The sequence below is a fragment of the Jatropha curcas genome, chromosome 10 (assembly GCF_041381405.1).
Source record: "Jatropha curcas cultivar XTBG-Jc1 chromosome 10, XTBG_Jcur_1.0, whole genome shotgun sequence".
NCBI lineage: Eukaryota > Viridiplantae > Streptophyta > Magnoliopsida > Malpighiales > Euphorbiaceae > Jatropha > Jatropha curcas.
Window position 1 is genome coordinate 1053351 of NC_143160.1, and position 14646 is coordinate 1067996.

The window sequence follows — 14646 nt, forward strand, 5'->3', positions numbered from 1 at the left end:
CTTTTTGGTCAGGACATAGAAGATAAGGCCACATATTTCCATGTATTATCATACGCTTTCCATGGAAAGTGATGATTCAAACTTTCCTTATTTAAAAGAAAAATATTATTGCAAGTATGATACAGAATGCCTGATGTTTAAATACTCAACAGTAAATTTACCAGTTCACGGGATATATTCAAAGCCGTAAAAATGCCAATAATCCAGAAATGATCCAGTCAAGCAAGGATGCTGAGACACATCAGTATATTCAAAAAAACTGCCGGGCCTTAGGCTGGTGATGATACAATTACTACTATAAACAAAAGAAATTCAATGGCAACAGACTACCTCTATAACAAAATCAAGTAAATGAATACAATGGGGACACAATAGCCCTTAGAAAGGTAATGGGATGTAATTGGACCTTAATTTCTGTGACCAACTCCAAAGTGGAACCTCTTTGCATGCCTGTCATTGAATGCATACTCAAGACGCAGAGGGCCTAAAGGGGAGTCTACTCTAATGCCAAAGCCATATCCATATCCACTCCCAGGCTTCAGCCTTGCCCCAGCAGGATCGCCTAATAAAGAATAATGAAAACATTAAGTCCATAAAAACTAGTGTCCCATTGCACTATTTTGCAGAATATGTAAATCATTTGAAGTAGAGCATTTTTCAAGCAATGACAGCCAACAATATATGTTGTCCAATACCAAGCTTGAAGACCCAAATTAAACCAAGTCAGCAACTGAAACTTAACTAAATTGGTCAGCAGATATACTCTCAAAAGAGAGATTATGTGACTCTCAAAAGAGAGATTATGAGACTCTCAAAAGAGAGATTATGTGTAAAAGAAATATCACATGCTCTAATACTGAACATTTCAGAATAACGAAGCTCTGCCCAATTCTATAAAAACTGAACATTTAGCTTCTGAACAAAGTACATTTCCAACCACATAACATGTTATGTGGTACGCATTGTGCAACCAATTTCCTAGACAGCATATCAGTGAAAAGATCATATAGACCTACCAGGAACAGTGGGACCAGATCCCATATCAGTTCCATAGTCAGAAAAGAGAACTCCTTCCACTGGTCCAAACTGCGAAACAAGAACAAGCAAAGGGTCAATGAATAAGCCTTTTTACTTTAAGTCTAGATTCCATGAGCAATTACAAGTGAGCATCACAAGGATGATCAAGCTTATGTCAACATACCATGTTTGCACAAGGAATTTCTTTCTTAAAAGAAAAAAAAAAAGAAAAAAAAAAATGTGTCACCTACCACTGGGAAAGAAATTTCACCAGAACCAACTATATAAGATCGACCAGAGCCTACAGCACCTTCTTCATATCCTCTCACGCTGTTTGTTCCACCAATGGCAAATGCTTCATGGGGAGAAAACTTGCCCACCACATGGCCACCAGACAAACTAGAAATGAGAACATCAGCGTGTCAGCATTCTGAATCAGAATGAAGTCACTTAAATTTCATAATAAATAAAGCTGAATCTAAAAAGGCAGTGGGGAAAGAAAAGCAACTTTTTTGACAATGATACAAGAGCACAGCCGCTGAGGGTCTTGACATTCTGGTTAGCACAGCAAATTCAATAGGGTAGCTTGAGGAAACTATTTATTGATTTTAAAGAACATGGGAATAATTATGATTTTTTTTTTTTTTCAAGCCAAATAAAAATGTTGCAAGCTGGTGATTGAGGAGCTTAACAAGCCAGCAGTTGCTTTAACGAAAGGCTACTTGGTCCCTAAGAGAGTCAATAGCTTGGAAATTCTACCTTGAGACACGACCTTTTCATATGCACCTCCTCAAAAGGAACATCTTAGCTCAAAGATTAAGTACTTCCTTACGAAGTGACCTACAAAAGAACCTGTATATGGCTATAGCATCTTACTTTGGGATGAAAATATTCTGCTTTATTCCTCTGTATGTACAGTGAATGTCATGCCCTGATTTGATTTTATGATACATCACCAGGTATAATGCCTAGTGTTTCTTAGTGAGCACTCCTAGAATATAATGCTAGGATAATATCGATTATCTTATAGCTCAGTTTCCACTATCAAGTTGTTTTCTTACAAGAATACCCCGTCATAGAACTCCTGTCAGTTTATGAAGTTGTCTTCTATCCATACTAGCTTAATGCCCCACTGATATGGAACTGAACTTGAATAAATGCAACTTGACTTATGTCAAATCTACTGCTGCACCAGATTTTGGTATCAAGGATATCATATATGAATTTTTGTGCCAGATCTGAACTTTACTTCCCATGTTAGACCACGTTCCTGAGTATGCCATTCAAATTATGTTATGTTGGTCCTCCAACACGAAAAATAATACAGATAGATATCATACCTTATAAGAAAGAGAGCAGGACCAATTTCTATGCCCTTCCTAGCACGTGCATTTACTCTGTTGAAAAACAGCCACTCAGGCCACAGGGGCAGTCCTTGTTCCACATTCAATACAAACTGCAAGGACAAAAATGATGGTCCATGAATATGTTAATGGCTAAAACTGTATATTTCTCTCTCTCTTCCACATTCACTTGGTTAAAGACGACTAACCATTGAAGACCCATGGTCACCAGAACCAGTATACACGCTCTCAAATTTAGCAAGCAGCATATCATCATGAGTCTTGCCACTGCAACACAAAGAGGTGAGCAAAGAACACCAAATCATAAGCCAAGTGCATTTGACAAACAAACAACATAATTAAAAACAAACAGAACAGGGACCGAACTTTTAGAAGTTTAATAATATCTGTTATAAAAAATGCATACCTTGCAGTAAGCGGGCTGCTGTAGTGGTCCTTAATGATTGGATTTCCTTTTTCATCGCGTGCACCAGCATGCTGTGATATTGGGATTAAACAGAAGCAAATAATAACTTCATTATTATTGATGGGAGCAATAAAAGCTAAATAAAGTTTTTCCTCAAGAATAAGACAGCCAAGTCTCAACAATGCTAGTGAAGTACCTGAAAAATAAGTCCAGCTGTTCCACTCCACTTTGGCCTAAGTGGTCGACTGAATTCTATACCAGCGGTTACACGCCCAATGGTAAGACTACTATTGCCAGGCTGGTTACCATGAACAAGATTCCCTGGGGTTCTTGAATTCTGGTAAAACCAGAATCAGTTCACAAGAGAAAAACATTTCTATCACCAAGAGTAATTATAATCAGACACAAGAAAACCAAAAAATAGAAATACCTGAACCATAATAGTTCTAGATGTACGCTTGTCATCACCCTGAATCCATGGGTCTGTGTAGTTTATGCGGAATATCGAGTCTATTTGGCCTCTTTCCAACGAAATATTAAGTTTCTGATTTCTTCCCAAAACGTTCCTATGAGAATAGGTGAAGCTGCAAACACAAATAGAAGAAACTCTGAGGTAAAGCAGCATGCTGATACATTGTCACATGAATTTTGTCTGACAAAAATGTCATCGCAAAGAAGTAAGAAAGAAATGCAATTATACTGCTGCATGTACTAAAATTCACTGATTTTGGCATTGTCAACATTCCCAAATATCATCCTCAAATCCTCCTTTCCTAGTTTATACTTTCCAGAAAGAAATATGACTTTCTGTTATTCAATTTTTGTCCTACACAGAGCATTTTCCTTTTACAGGGCCAAGAGGTTCACTAAGATAAGCAACAAATAAATGCCAAACTTAACAAGCCATGAAGGATAGAAAGAAACAGGATAATAGAAGATATCAGGTTACGCAATTTGTAACATTACCTTCCAATAAGTCCTGATAGAGGGCCACTTGTAATCCTAAAAATTACAAATAATCAGTATATGAATATGTCGGATATACAACATATATAAGTTTAATACACATGTAGACTGCATGAAGTGGCATTAGCACCATTGCCATCTGGGTCAGCATCACTCACCCACTAGATATTCCACCACCAGCAGAGAAACCTCCACTTGGGCGTTCAACAACATTCATTACCAAATCAACTTTACCCGTATCTACACCAAAAGAGAGGGAAATGTTAGTTTTCAAATGTAAGGGTTCAAAAATAACAAAAGCCTATATGAAGCACACAAGCACTTCTGTCCAATTATGCTAACAATTAGCTGACAGTATGTAGTAACCCAGAAGGAACACATAATATCTAGTAAAAAGTAAGACCCCGTTCAAATTCAATACTTGTATTTGAAAAATGTGGAGATTAGTCCATGTGAAGCTTGATTCATCAGGTAATATCAATTAATATAAAAACCAAATTGGATATTTCACATTTTGCAGACCACCAGTATTTTTCAGGACTTTATTGCAGAAGCAGTTGACATGTACTTTAGTATGTCTCAAAATATGATGTTGCAAATCATAGTTATAATGAGACAATTCATAAACAACAAAGTTTGTTTCACCTCCAGCAGGTTGGGGAATGATGCTAACATCTTCCATTATTCCCATAGTTAACACAGTATCCACATCTCTCTTTCCTTGAAGCATGCTGTAGACCTAAAGGGGTAATTTCAAATGTAAATACGATTAAGTGAGCAACTGCCAGATCAAATGCATGAGCAAAAAGAAAAAAAAAAGAATCATTTATGTGCAAGATCGCGAATAAATAAAAGCCACTTGTGAGGACTTATTGCAAGTAAATCAAGGTACAACAAGGCTTGAACCAGAATTACCTGTCCCTTCTTGGTTGTAAGTTGCCTAAGTATTGTTTCAGGTTTCGTCTTCCCTTTAGTTGGTTCACCACTGAAGAGAGCAATAAAGCACAACTATGTTATAGCTTTGAAGACTTTGTTGATGTGTGCATGTGCACACAGCAGCAGGCAAATGCACTTGTAAAACAAATTGAAGGTAGGCTCTTACGTTTTTCGGTCAAGGAAACGTATGGAAATGTCATTCACCTCAGCTTCAGCAACTTGTAACCTGATAATACCCCCAGAAAGGATCTCAACTCCTGAAACCTATAATAACAATAAAAAGAATGCCTAATAATATAGGAGCAACAATAATCAGACAAACTGAAGAGTTTTAACTCCAAGAAAAGCTAAACAGTCTAAAATTCCACATGTCATGAAATATGAACTAACCAAGCCAAAAAGACCACGTTCCATATACCAGCCATTGATGGAAGTTATCACATCATCCAAATGCCTGATATTTACAACTTTTCCTGCACAGCTTGACATCAAAAATTAAAACCAGTGAAGGTTTCCTATTAAAAGATTTCACATGCAACATGAATAGTCAAAAAAGATAATCTTTGTGTATCATGAGTAAAATATATGTTCAGAGAGAGGCTGCATATCGCATTAGCCCCTTAACCGAACACATAAATAACAAAGAGAACAAACAGAAAAATTGATGGAGGGAAAGATTTGCACCCATAATATTGAAAGAGAATGGAATGAGGGGAAAATGGCGGACCCTCCATTTATGCCTGATACACTACTAATACTGGAAAAAGAAAAAGGAAAAACAGGAAGACAGAGAACAACCTACCATATCCATGTCGGAAAGAATCCTCTAGAAACTTCGTAGGAAGAACACTGGCTCCTTCGCACACAAGTCCATGGAACTCCTGGTTTGGTTCTACCTTATGCCACAAGATATCAACATTAATAATTGATTCAAGTCAAAACATGTTTCCACACATAAATTTGCTTTGCAAGTGAAAAATGTGGAATTGTTTACTATTGACTCGGAGTTAACAAAATCTCATTTGGAAAAAAACTTCAGCATGTTCAGGAAAAGTAAACTAAACAACCCTTGAAATAAAAACTTTGTATGCAATCGTAGCTTTTGTAGCATATACGATCATATCAACCGTTGGTCAACTTGTATTCATCGACTACTCTGCTCATATCCAACTCGACATTAACAATACCATTTGCATTATTGAACCAATTCGTATGAAATATGCATACCTGAAACACCAATCTTATACCATCACGAGTATCAACTGCAACGGGCATACACGAGCAAAAATATCCACTATCAATAATCCTATGCACATCCTCTTGAACCTCTCGTACCGTTAGAGCCGAGTTGGCACGGCAAGCTTTCAGGGCAGCCAAAGCCTCCGCTTCCAGGTCCTTCCTCTCGAGCTCCTCCCCGTCTTTGTTCCTCACCAATACTTCACTTATCAAAACCCTCTCTTCATCGTGTCGACTAGCTGAATGAGCACCACCACCTTTCTGCTGAGTCATCAAGGTTTCAGACCCCGGCTCGCCAGGTTGACTCACTGACAAAGACGCCGAGCAAAGGATCGGCGACTTTGGATGCGAATCGGACGGTGGTGAATCTCTCGACTGAGTAAGTGAAAATGAAGCTGAACATAGAAGAGGTGAATTGGCACATATGGTAGACGACCTTCGAGGTATGTGGATTCTAGAGCGAGCAATAAGCGAGTCGATGAAATTAGTAAATGAGATTTTGGTTTTAGCTAATTGAGAAGTTAAGGTGTGAGAAAAGAAAGGCAGAGGAGGTAGTTGCATTTGCTGTTGCTGCCGCTGCTGCTGCTGCTGCTGCTGTGGGGGAGGGAAAGCAGGAATTGTGTGAGGAGATGAAGTGAAAAAAACGTCGTCGTTTTGGGGCATTGTGAATATGGACTGTAGAGTATTGAGGCACTGAATTATGCAGATGGAATTTGAAGAAGAATACGCACTCTAAATAAAGATCATCTGGGTTTAGAAGGAGGAAGAAGGATAAACTTCTAAAAAGGATAAACCCTAAGCAGGTAAGTAAGCTTAAATTCGCAACTCGCCAGAGGTTGAATTTTCCAGGAAAACAATCAACAGAGACGACGAAAATTAGCGAAAAACGACATACATATGTAGACGGTGTTATTTCGTTTTCGCAGAGTCCGAAACATACTAGGTGCTTTGAGTCGACCGGTTATACGAACGGGCTATCTAGGCCTGACCGCCAGAGACGGTCCTGATATTTGAGTTGGGCCAGGCGTAGCTATTAAGCATAGAGTATGAACATAAAGTCCAAATTGGCACGGGCCGGATGGAATTAAAACCTCGTCGAAATACTGAAAATATGGAGGACTCGACTTCCCCGGTTTTCAATTGCAATTGGCCAAAAGTCTACGATAAAGATGCCTGAGGAAGTGGATAAGAAAAAAAGGAGGAAGCGGATAAATGAAAGACAATGAAAGATACTGTGTTTACCTATAAAAGCAGAGAGTAGAAATCATAAAACCTTTATGCTCTGTCTGTCTTTGGACTTGAAATTTGGCATCATGGTCTTTGAGATTCCAAAAGCTAACATTTCATGTGTTTAAGCACTTATAGGTTAATGTTTATAGTGGAAGTGAAAGTGGCGTGGGAGCTCAGCTGGATTATCAAGACAATTGGTACAACCACGCATGCTGCTCGCTAAAGAACAAGTCCCATACACGTAAAATGAGTACTAGTATCCATACCAGGGGTCCCCTCTCCCCGTTGAGCATGTTTGGAGCAAGTTACCAAATATGCATATACATCTATTCTTTTGTTTTATGTCCTAAACATAATTGTAATTTTGGAAAAAATATGAAAATCAAACCAAACCGAATTATTTTTTGTTTTTTGGTTCAATTGTTTATCAATTTTTAATAATTTCGTTTTCCGCATTTGAATTTGATTATTGCAAAACAATTATTTTATGTTTAAAATCGAACTAAACGATTCAATTCGGTTTCCGAACTTATTTCAGTGTAGATTTTCAACAAAAAAACAAATTTTAGTTTTTGTGACTTGGTTCAATTTAAAACTGAACCACCCATTTACACACCTTTAATCATAATGAATTTACTAATTGTCTTATTAACAAGTGATAACTATAGATAACTGTTTATTTATACGTGTTGGTTATTTCATAAACTCTCAATAATAATTACAGTAAAATATATATTCAAAATATAATTATTTTAAAACATTATTATGTATCATATGGACTTTTTTTTATCTTTTAAGATACATTTCATGTTTTTTAGTTTACTGTATTATATAATTAAAAATATAAATTAAATATTTATAATAATTATTTATTATTTCTAAATAATCATAATTAACATACCCGTAAAAAAGATTAAAAAAATAAATTTATCAATAATTATTTTTATTTATAAACTTAATATACTTCTAATTCTAATATAATACAAGTACAGAGTAAGTAATAGGTCATAGGAAAAAACTCCATTTTGATTTCCATTCCTACCAGGTACCAGCTGCTAACTAGATGTTAACAAAAATCCTACGTGTTAACCCCTAAACAAGGGGCCAAGGCCCAATAGGGAAAAGGAAAATTCTGATCTGTTTTGAGGTTAAATGTAAGCGCCAACTTAATGGGGGGTCAAAGGGCCTTATTAAGAGGGTGGGAAGTGGGAACAATATAAGACGTTAAGATTTCAAAAATTCAAAATGCAAAAGAACCATATACGCGACAAATCCCATTTCTTACAACTTTCTGGCGCAACTCTCCTATCGCATCTCTCTCTCTCTTCCTCTTTTGCGGTGGCCGACATCTGACACGTCTCTTCTCGTTTTATCACGAGCTCTGATTTGGAGTTTCATCACAGGTTTTTGAATCCCTAATTTTGGATTACCTTTTACTAATTCATCCAAAGGGAAAACCCTAATAATCCTCATCTTCTTCACGTGACGGTTGAATCGAAGCCGATTTTCTTTTGATAGGTATCTTCTCTACATATATCACAGCTTGCTTTTCATAATTCTATATATTCATATATAAGACTGTAGCTATGAGATGTAAGAGTATTATATATGTACCTTTTGTGAGTGGGCTTGAATGAATTTGAGTCAACGCCACCACTGTAATTTCATGTCGAGATTCATTATATAGAAATAAGTATCATCAACAGTGAGATTCATTGTTGTTTGTGTTCAATTTTGTTGAATAAGCCAATCTAAATTAATACTAATTATTGTAACTTGTCTGGCGGTTCTCATACATTATCCTGAGTTGATTCGTTTATTCCTATGCTAATTTAACTGTCTATTTCGTTTTTGTCTCTGATTTTATTTTTAGCAATAGAACATTGGAAATATAGCTGTCGCGACTTTTTCGGCCTTTTACATCGTGAAATTTTTTTTTTCCAATTTTAATAACTCCTAGAAGAAGTATAACAGAGGGGCTTTTTATATACTTTTTTGCTTTTGTTTCCCCACCATTCTGCCCGTTCTTTCTGTTTCATTTTGTTATCTACTTGGCTAACACGATTGGCTTTTTTATCCTGCTGCTTTGTCTTTTTAGCGGTCATGAGCTTAATCATTCAGAACGGTGAAATGGATGTGAATGGGAAGGATGATCTTAAGGCACCTCTGCTGCAGCCTCCAGATGATGTTGCAATTGCTGTCCCTAAACAGAAAGATAACAGAGATAAGAAGGTTAAAACCATTAGGTTCAAAATAGGGGATATCAAGTGCGCCTCTTGTGCAGCATCCATAGAATCTGTGCTGGGAGAGCTTAGTGGAGTTGAGAAGGCTATGGTATCACCCCTTGATGGCCATGCTGCTATCTCTTACATACCAGAGTTCGTTACTGTAAGTTGTCTAGAAGAACTTTTGAGTTTGCAGTCTTAGAGCTATAGGAGCACAATTATGATTTATATTTTATGCTGTTTAACTTGCCTGTTGCGAGTTTTGAAAATTAATTCTGAATCTCTTTTACTGTTGATTTTTTGGACTTCTTTATATTCTGGAATCTAGAAGTATTTATGATGTAAACTTGTTTAGGCTCAAAAAATTAAGGAAACCATAGAAGATGCTGGTTTTCCGGTTGATGAGTTCCCAGAACAAGAAATATCAGTATGCAGGCTCAGGATTAAAGGAATGGCATGCACTAGCTGCTCTGAGTCTGTTGAACGCGCCCTCTTAATGGCTAATGGAGTTAAAAAGGCAGTGGTAGGTCTAGCTCTTGAAGAAGCAAAAATTCACTTTGATCCAAACCTTACTGATACAGATCACATTGTAGAAGCTGTAGAAGATGCTGGGTTTGGGGCTGAGATTATCAGCTCTGGGAATGATCTGAATAAAGCGCATCTAAAACTTGAAGGAATTAAATCCACAGAAGATGCTGCAGTTATTCGGTTCTCCCTTGAGTCATTACAGGGTGTGAATCATGTCGAAATGGATCTTGCGGAACATAAAGTAACTGTTAGCTATGATCCAGACCTTATGGGTCCAAGATCTCTCATACAGTGCATTGAAGAAGCTTCCCCAGGCATTTACCATGCTAGTTTATATGCACCCCCAAAGAGAAGAGAAACTGAGTGGATGCAAGAAATTCAGATGTATAGGAATCATTTTTTCTTGAGCTGCCTCTTCTCAGTTCCAGTTTTTCTATTTTCCATGGTACTTCCAATGCTTCATCCTTACGGTTTCTGGTTAGAGTACAGGATTCAAAACATGCTTACCATTGGAATGCTTCTTAGGTGGATTCTCTGCACACCTGTACAATTCATTGTTGGTCGAAGGTACTAAACAAGCACAACTTACTTTCTTGGTATTTTACTTGTATGCCTCTCTAATGCAAACTGATTATCTTTGTTATTGAGAATTATAGCTGTATGGCATTGACAATACGAGACACCATTAATCTTTTCTTTTTTTATGTGTTTTTCAGGTTTTATGTGGGCTCATATCATGCATTGCGTCGGAAATCTGCGAATATGGATGTTTTAGTTGCATTAGGCACTAATGCTGCTTATTTTTACTCTGTATATATAGTGATAAAAGCAATGACTTCAGATAAATTTGAAGGGCAAGATTTCTTTGAGACAAGTGCCATGTTGATATCCTTCATCCTTTTGGGGAAGTATTTGGAGGTTCTAGCTAAAGGCAAGACATCAGATGCTTTAGCAAAGCTAACAGAGCTTGCTCCTGATACAGCATATTTGCTGACACTAGACAGTGATGGAAATGTTGTGTCAGAGAGTGAAATCAGTACAGAACTGATACAAAGGAATGATATATTAAAAATTGTTCCAGGGGCAAAAGTTCCTGTTGACGGGATTGTCATAGATGGCCAAAGCCATGTGAATGAAAGTATGATCACAGGAGAGGCAATGCCCATTCCTAAAAAGCCTGGTGACAAGGTATCATTTGGAGTTAACATACTGTTACATGTATTTTAGAAATAATAATGCTTAATATAAAGCCTTTTTTTTTTTTAATGCACCACTTTTACACCATGAACAGGTAATTGGCGGTACAATGAATGAGAATGGATGCTTACTTGTTAAGGCTACTCATGTTGGGTCAGAGACTGCACTTTCTCAAATTGTTCAACTTGTAGAAGCTGCACAGCTTGCGAGGGCCCCTGTTCAGAAACTAGCTGACCAAATTTCCAAGTTTTTTGTTCCTGCAGTGAGTTTATCATTTCCTTTCATTGTTTTTCATTAGTTTTTGTATATGATGACTAATTTTTATTTGCCCATCAAAAAGTATGCTTTTTATTCTGTTGATAGAAAATCAAGTACTTTGAAGAGGTATACTTCATCAGAACATAACAAAGAGTCCTCTCTTTTCAACTTAGCTGCAGACTTGGCCGATAATACAATATTTTGTTTTTTTGCCTTTGGACAGACTGGTCAAATAAAGCCATTTTGATGCATTAACAGTCTCAGAGAACTTGATTTATAGGTTATTTATTTCATCTTTCGGGGGTATCTTCAAGAACAACTGCCAAAAAGGCTTATTTTAGCTAATTATAAGCAACTCAGTTATAGAAGACAAAGGGTAGACTATTTAGAATGTAAATTCAGATGAAAGTGTCCTCTTTCAGGAGAATGAATTTCGGTTGCTGATTATAAAGCAAGGGAATATTCGTGTTCCCTATGATTTAAACTTCTGCACTCTCATTGCTTTATTAACTTGCAACATCATTTCTACTTTTGTGTAACACAATGTAGAATGTGGTTATCATCTTCTTTTTTCTCCCCCTGGGGTCCCCTCTTTAAAATTCTGGATAAATGTTAGATTTGCTTCTCATTCATCATCTGAAGGTTCTGCTTTATGTGTTCTTCTAATCAGTTTACTCACCCTCTTCTTCTTGGTTGTAGCTTGAAAGGCTCAAAATTCTTATTTTCTTAAGTGGTTATACCTTTCACCACTCATTGATGATTGCTCAATCTATCTCAGGTTGTTATTGCAGCCTTTATAACATGGTTGGGATGGTTCATTCCTGGAGAAGCTGGTCTTTACCCTAGACATTGGGTACCAAAAGGTATGGACAGATTTGAGCTTGCACTGCAATTTGGTATATCAGTACTGGTGGTTGCATGCCCATGTGCTCTAGGGCTAGCAACACCGACAGCTGTCATGGTTGCCACAGGCAAGGGTGCTTCTCAAGGTGTGCTCATCAAAGGTGGAAGTTCACTTGAAAAAGCACATAAGGTAAAGTCCTCTATAAAAAAAAAAAAAAAAAATCACTGTTAACACAATATGGACTTTTGAAGGTATGATTTTTTAACAGAATATGGACATTCGAAGATGTGGTTTTTTTCTTTGTTATGCTGTTAATTTGCATACCAAATTCGAATGACCACTAGCTTTGCTTCTATGGAAATCAATCTCTCTACCACTTATAATTAAAGAGAAAAATAGACTTTATTAAATTGTATTTCATATTCAACCACAATGGATAAAGCTTACTGGAAAAACAAAAGCATTACCTAACAGGATGGCCTAGATGTTAAGGTTTGAGATTTCTAGTAGAAGTCTCATGTTTGTATCATACTAGAGTATAGAAGGGGAAGACGACTACTTGTAATGTAGGTCACCGATGAACCCCCAACAAAGGGTGTTGTTTATATTGCGATGGAGATGACATTTTTCATTTTAGGAAGCACTGATTATTTTATCTTTTATTGCATCTTTGACTTGAGATTAATTGAATCTTTATTGGGAGATGGATTCATACATGTGAAATTGCTCTGTAGATTGTTTTTACGTGACTATCCTAATGTAATGCAGGTGAATGCGGTTGTCTTTGATAAGACAGGGACTTTAACAATTGGAAAACCAGTAGTAGTTAGTGCTGTGGTCTTTTCCAGTTTCTCAATGGAGGAATTCTGTGACATGGCTACTTCTGCTGAGGTCAGTAATCACGTTGTAAACGATGTTCTGATATGAAAACAATAGAATTGAAATAAAAATTTTCTTTTTGATAAAACAGTGTTTATTTGGAGTCTTCTGAATAGTTCTCCAGTTCATTTGAGAGTAAATGAGTTCCTGCAGCCACAAGGACGATGGGAAATATTTTGATTGGTTTTTCTTCTTCAGGTGAATAGCGAGCACCCAATAGCAAAAGCTGTGGTGGAGCATGCTAAGAGGCTACGCCAAAATATTGGGGCTAAATCGGAACATATTACAGAGGTCAAGGATTTTGAGGTGCACACTGGAGCTGGGGTGACCGGAAAAGTGGGTGACAGAATGGTTTTGGTTGGGAATAGAAGGCTCATGCAAGCTTGTAATGTCATGGTTGGTCCTGAAGTTGAAAACTACATTGCAGAAAATGAGCAGCTGGCTAGAACGTGTGTGCTAGTTTCTATTGATGGAAAAATTGCAGGAGCTTTTGCTGTGACTGATCCAGTAAAGCCAGAGGCTGAGCATGTCATCTCCTTTCTTCGCTCCATGGGCATCTCATCGGTAATGGTGACTGGTGATAATTGGGCTACAGCAGCTGCCATTGCAAAGGAGGTTGGAATTAAAGAGGTTTTTGCTGAGACAGATCCACTAGGAAAGGCCGATAGGATCAAAGACTTACAGGTATGCTTACTGTACATTGGTTTTGCATCGTTATTTAAAATGATTAGAAAATGACCCATCATGCGCGAGCTAATCACTCATATAAGTGCTGGATGCAGGGAAAAGGGATGATTGTGGCAATGGTGGGAGATGGAATAAACGACTCCCCAGCCTTAGTTGCAGCTGATGTTGGCATGGCAATTGGTGCTGGCACTGATGTAGCCATAGAAGCAGCTGATATAGTTCTAATCAAAAGCAACTTAGAAGATGTAGTTACAGCCATAGATCTATCTAGAAAGACCATTTTCCGTATTCGGCTAAACTATGTGTGGGCACTTGGTTATAACATTCTTGGTATGCCTATTGCTGCTGGAATTCTTTACCCATTTACTGGAATTCGGTTGCCCCCTTGGCTTGCCGGTGCTTGCATGGCTGCTTCATCGCTCAGTGTTGTTTGTTCTTCACTCTTATTGCAGTCTTATAAGAAACCTTTGCGTGTTAGTAGTTCTCGAGGGTAAATTTATCATGGTGAATATCTGCATCTCCAGTCAATGTAATAATGTAAGATCCTCTTGATTCCTACAGAATACAGGTGGATTCTGTTTTTCTTTCTGTCTGAATTCTGATCTCTCTTTTTTTAAAGTAATATAATTTCTTGTTAGGACCAGTTTTCTTTATTTGACTGACACGAAGGACAAGGGGGCCCGAGTCCAGTCCTTTCTTTTATATGACAGATGGGGCCGTAGGCCCAATGGCAAGACGGCAAGGCGTTCTTTTCTTTATTGTATCCTAAGGCTAAACAAACGGTTGCGTTTGATTTATATGAAACACGCTCTCAGATGATTGTGCCAATTATATATTAAATTAATTAATATTCTATTATAAAAATAAAAAATT

General features: G+C 37.3%; 2 protein-coding genes across 4 annotated transcripts; one reads left to right on the plus strand and one right to left on the minus strand.

Annotated features, from left to right (window-relative positions):
* Positions 1-136: 136 nt before the first annotated feature.
* Positions 137-7052, minus strand: OEP80 (outer envelope protein of 80 kDa). Of its 2 annotated transcripts, XM_012234583.4 has the most exons (16): positions 5917-7052; positions 5492-5585; positions 5080-5162; positions 4856-4953; positions 4669-4738; positions 4399-4492; positions 3912-3993; positions 3754-3789; positions 3218-3371; positions 2984-3124; positions 2788-2858; positions 2570-2648; positions 2358-2473; positions 1269-1416; positions 1017-1086; positions 137-562 (listed from the first exon to the last, which is right to left on the minus strand). In XM_012234583.4, the coding sequence occupies exons 1-16, from the start codon at positions 6586-6588 to the stop codon at positions 408-410; spliced, it is 2163 nt and encodes a 720-aa protein (XP_012089973.1). In that variant the 5' UTR covers positions 6589-7052; the 3' UTR covers positions 137-407. The 2 variants fall into 2 exon arrangements, with proteins under 2 accessions (XP_012089973.1, XP_089571704.1); XM_089715578.1 differs by lacking the exon at positions 5917-7052 and having other exon boundaries at positions 5080-5170; positions 5492-5581.
* Positions 7053-8374: 1322 nt separating this feature from the next.
* LOC105648261 (copper-transporting ATPase HMA4) lies at positions 8375-14416 on the plus strand. Of its 2 annotated transcripts, none has more exons than XM_012234584.4 (9): positions 8375-8673; positions 9254-9543; positions 9736-10475; positions 10625-11096; positions 11200-11367; positions 12142-12396; positions 12976-13098; positions 13285-13770; positions 13857-14416. In XM_012234584.4, exons 2-9 carry the CDS (start codon positions 9259-9261, stop codon positions 14265-14267), a joined length of 2940 nt encoding a protein of 979 aa, XP_012089974.1. In that variant the 5' UTR covers positions 8375-8673; positions 9254-9258; the 3' UTR covers positions 14268-14416. The 2 variants fall into 2 exon arrangements, with proteins under 2 accessions (XP_012089974.1, XP_012089975.1); XM_012234585.4 differs by having other exon boundaries at positions 8377-8673; positions 13869-14416.
* The last annotated feature ends 230 nt before the right edge of the window (positions 14417-14646 follow it).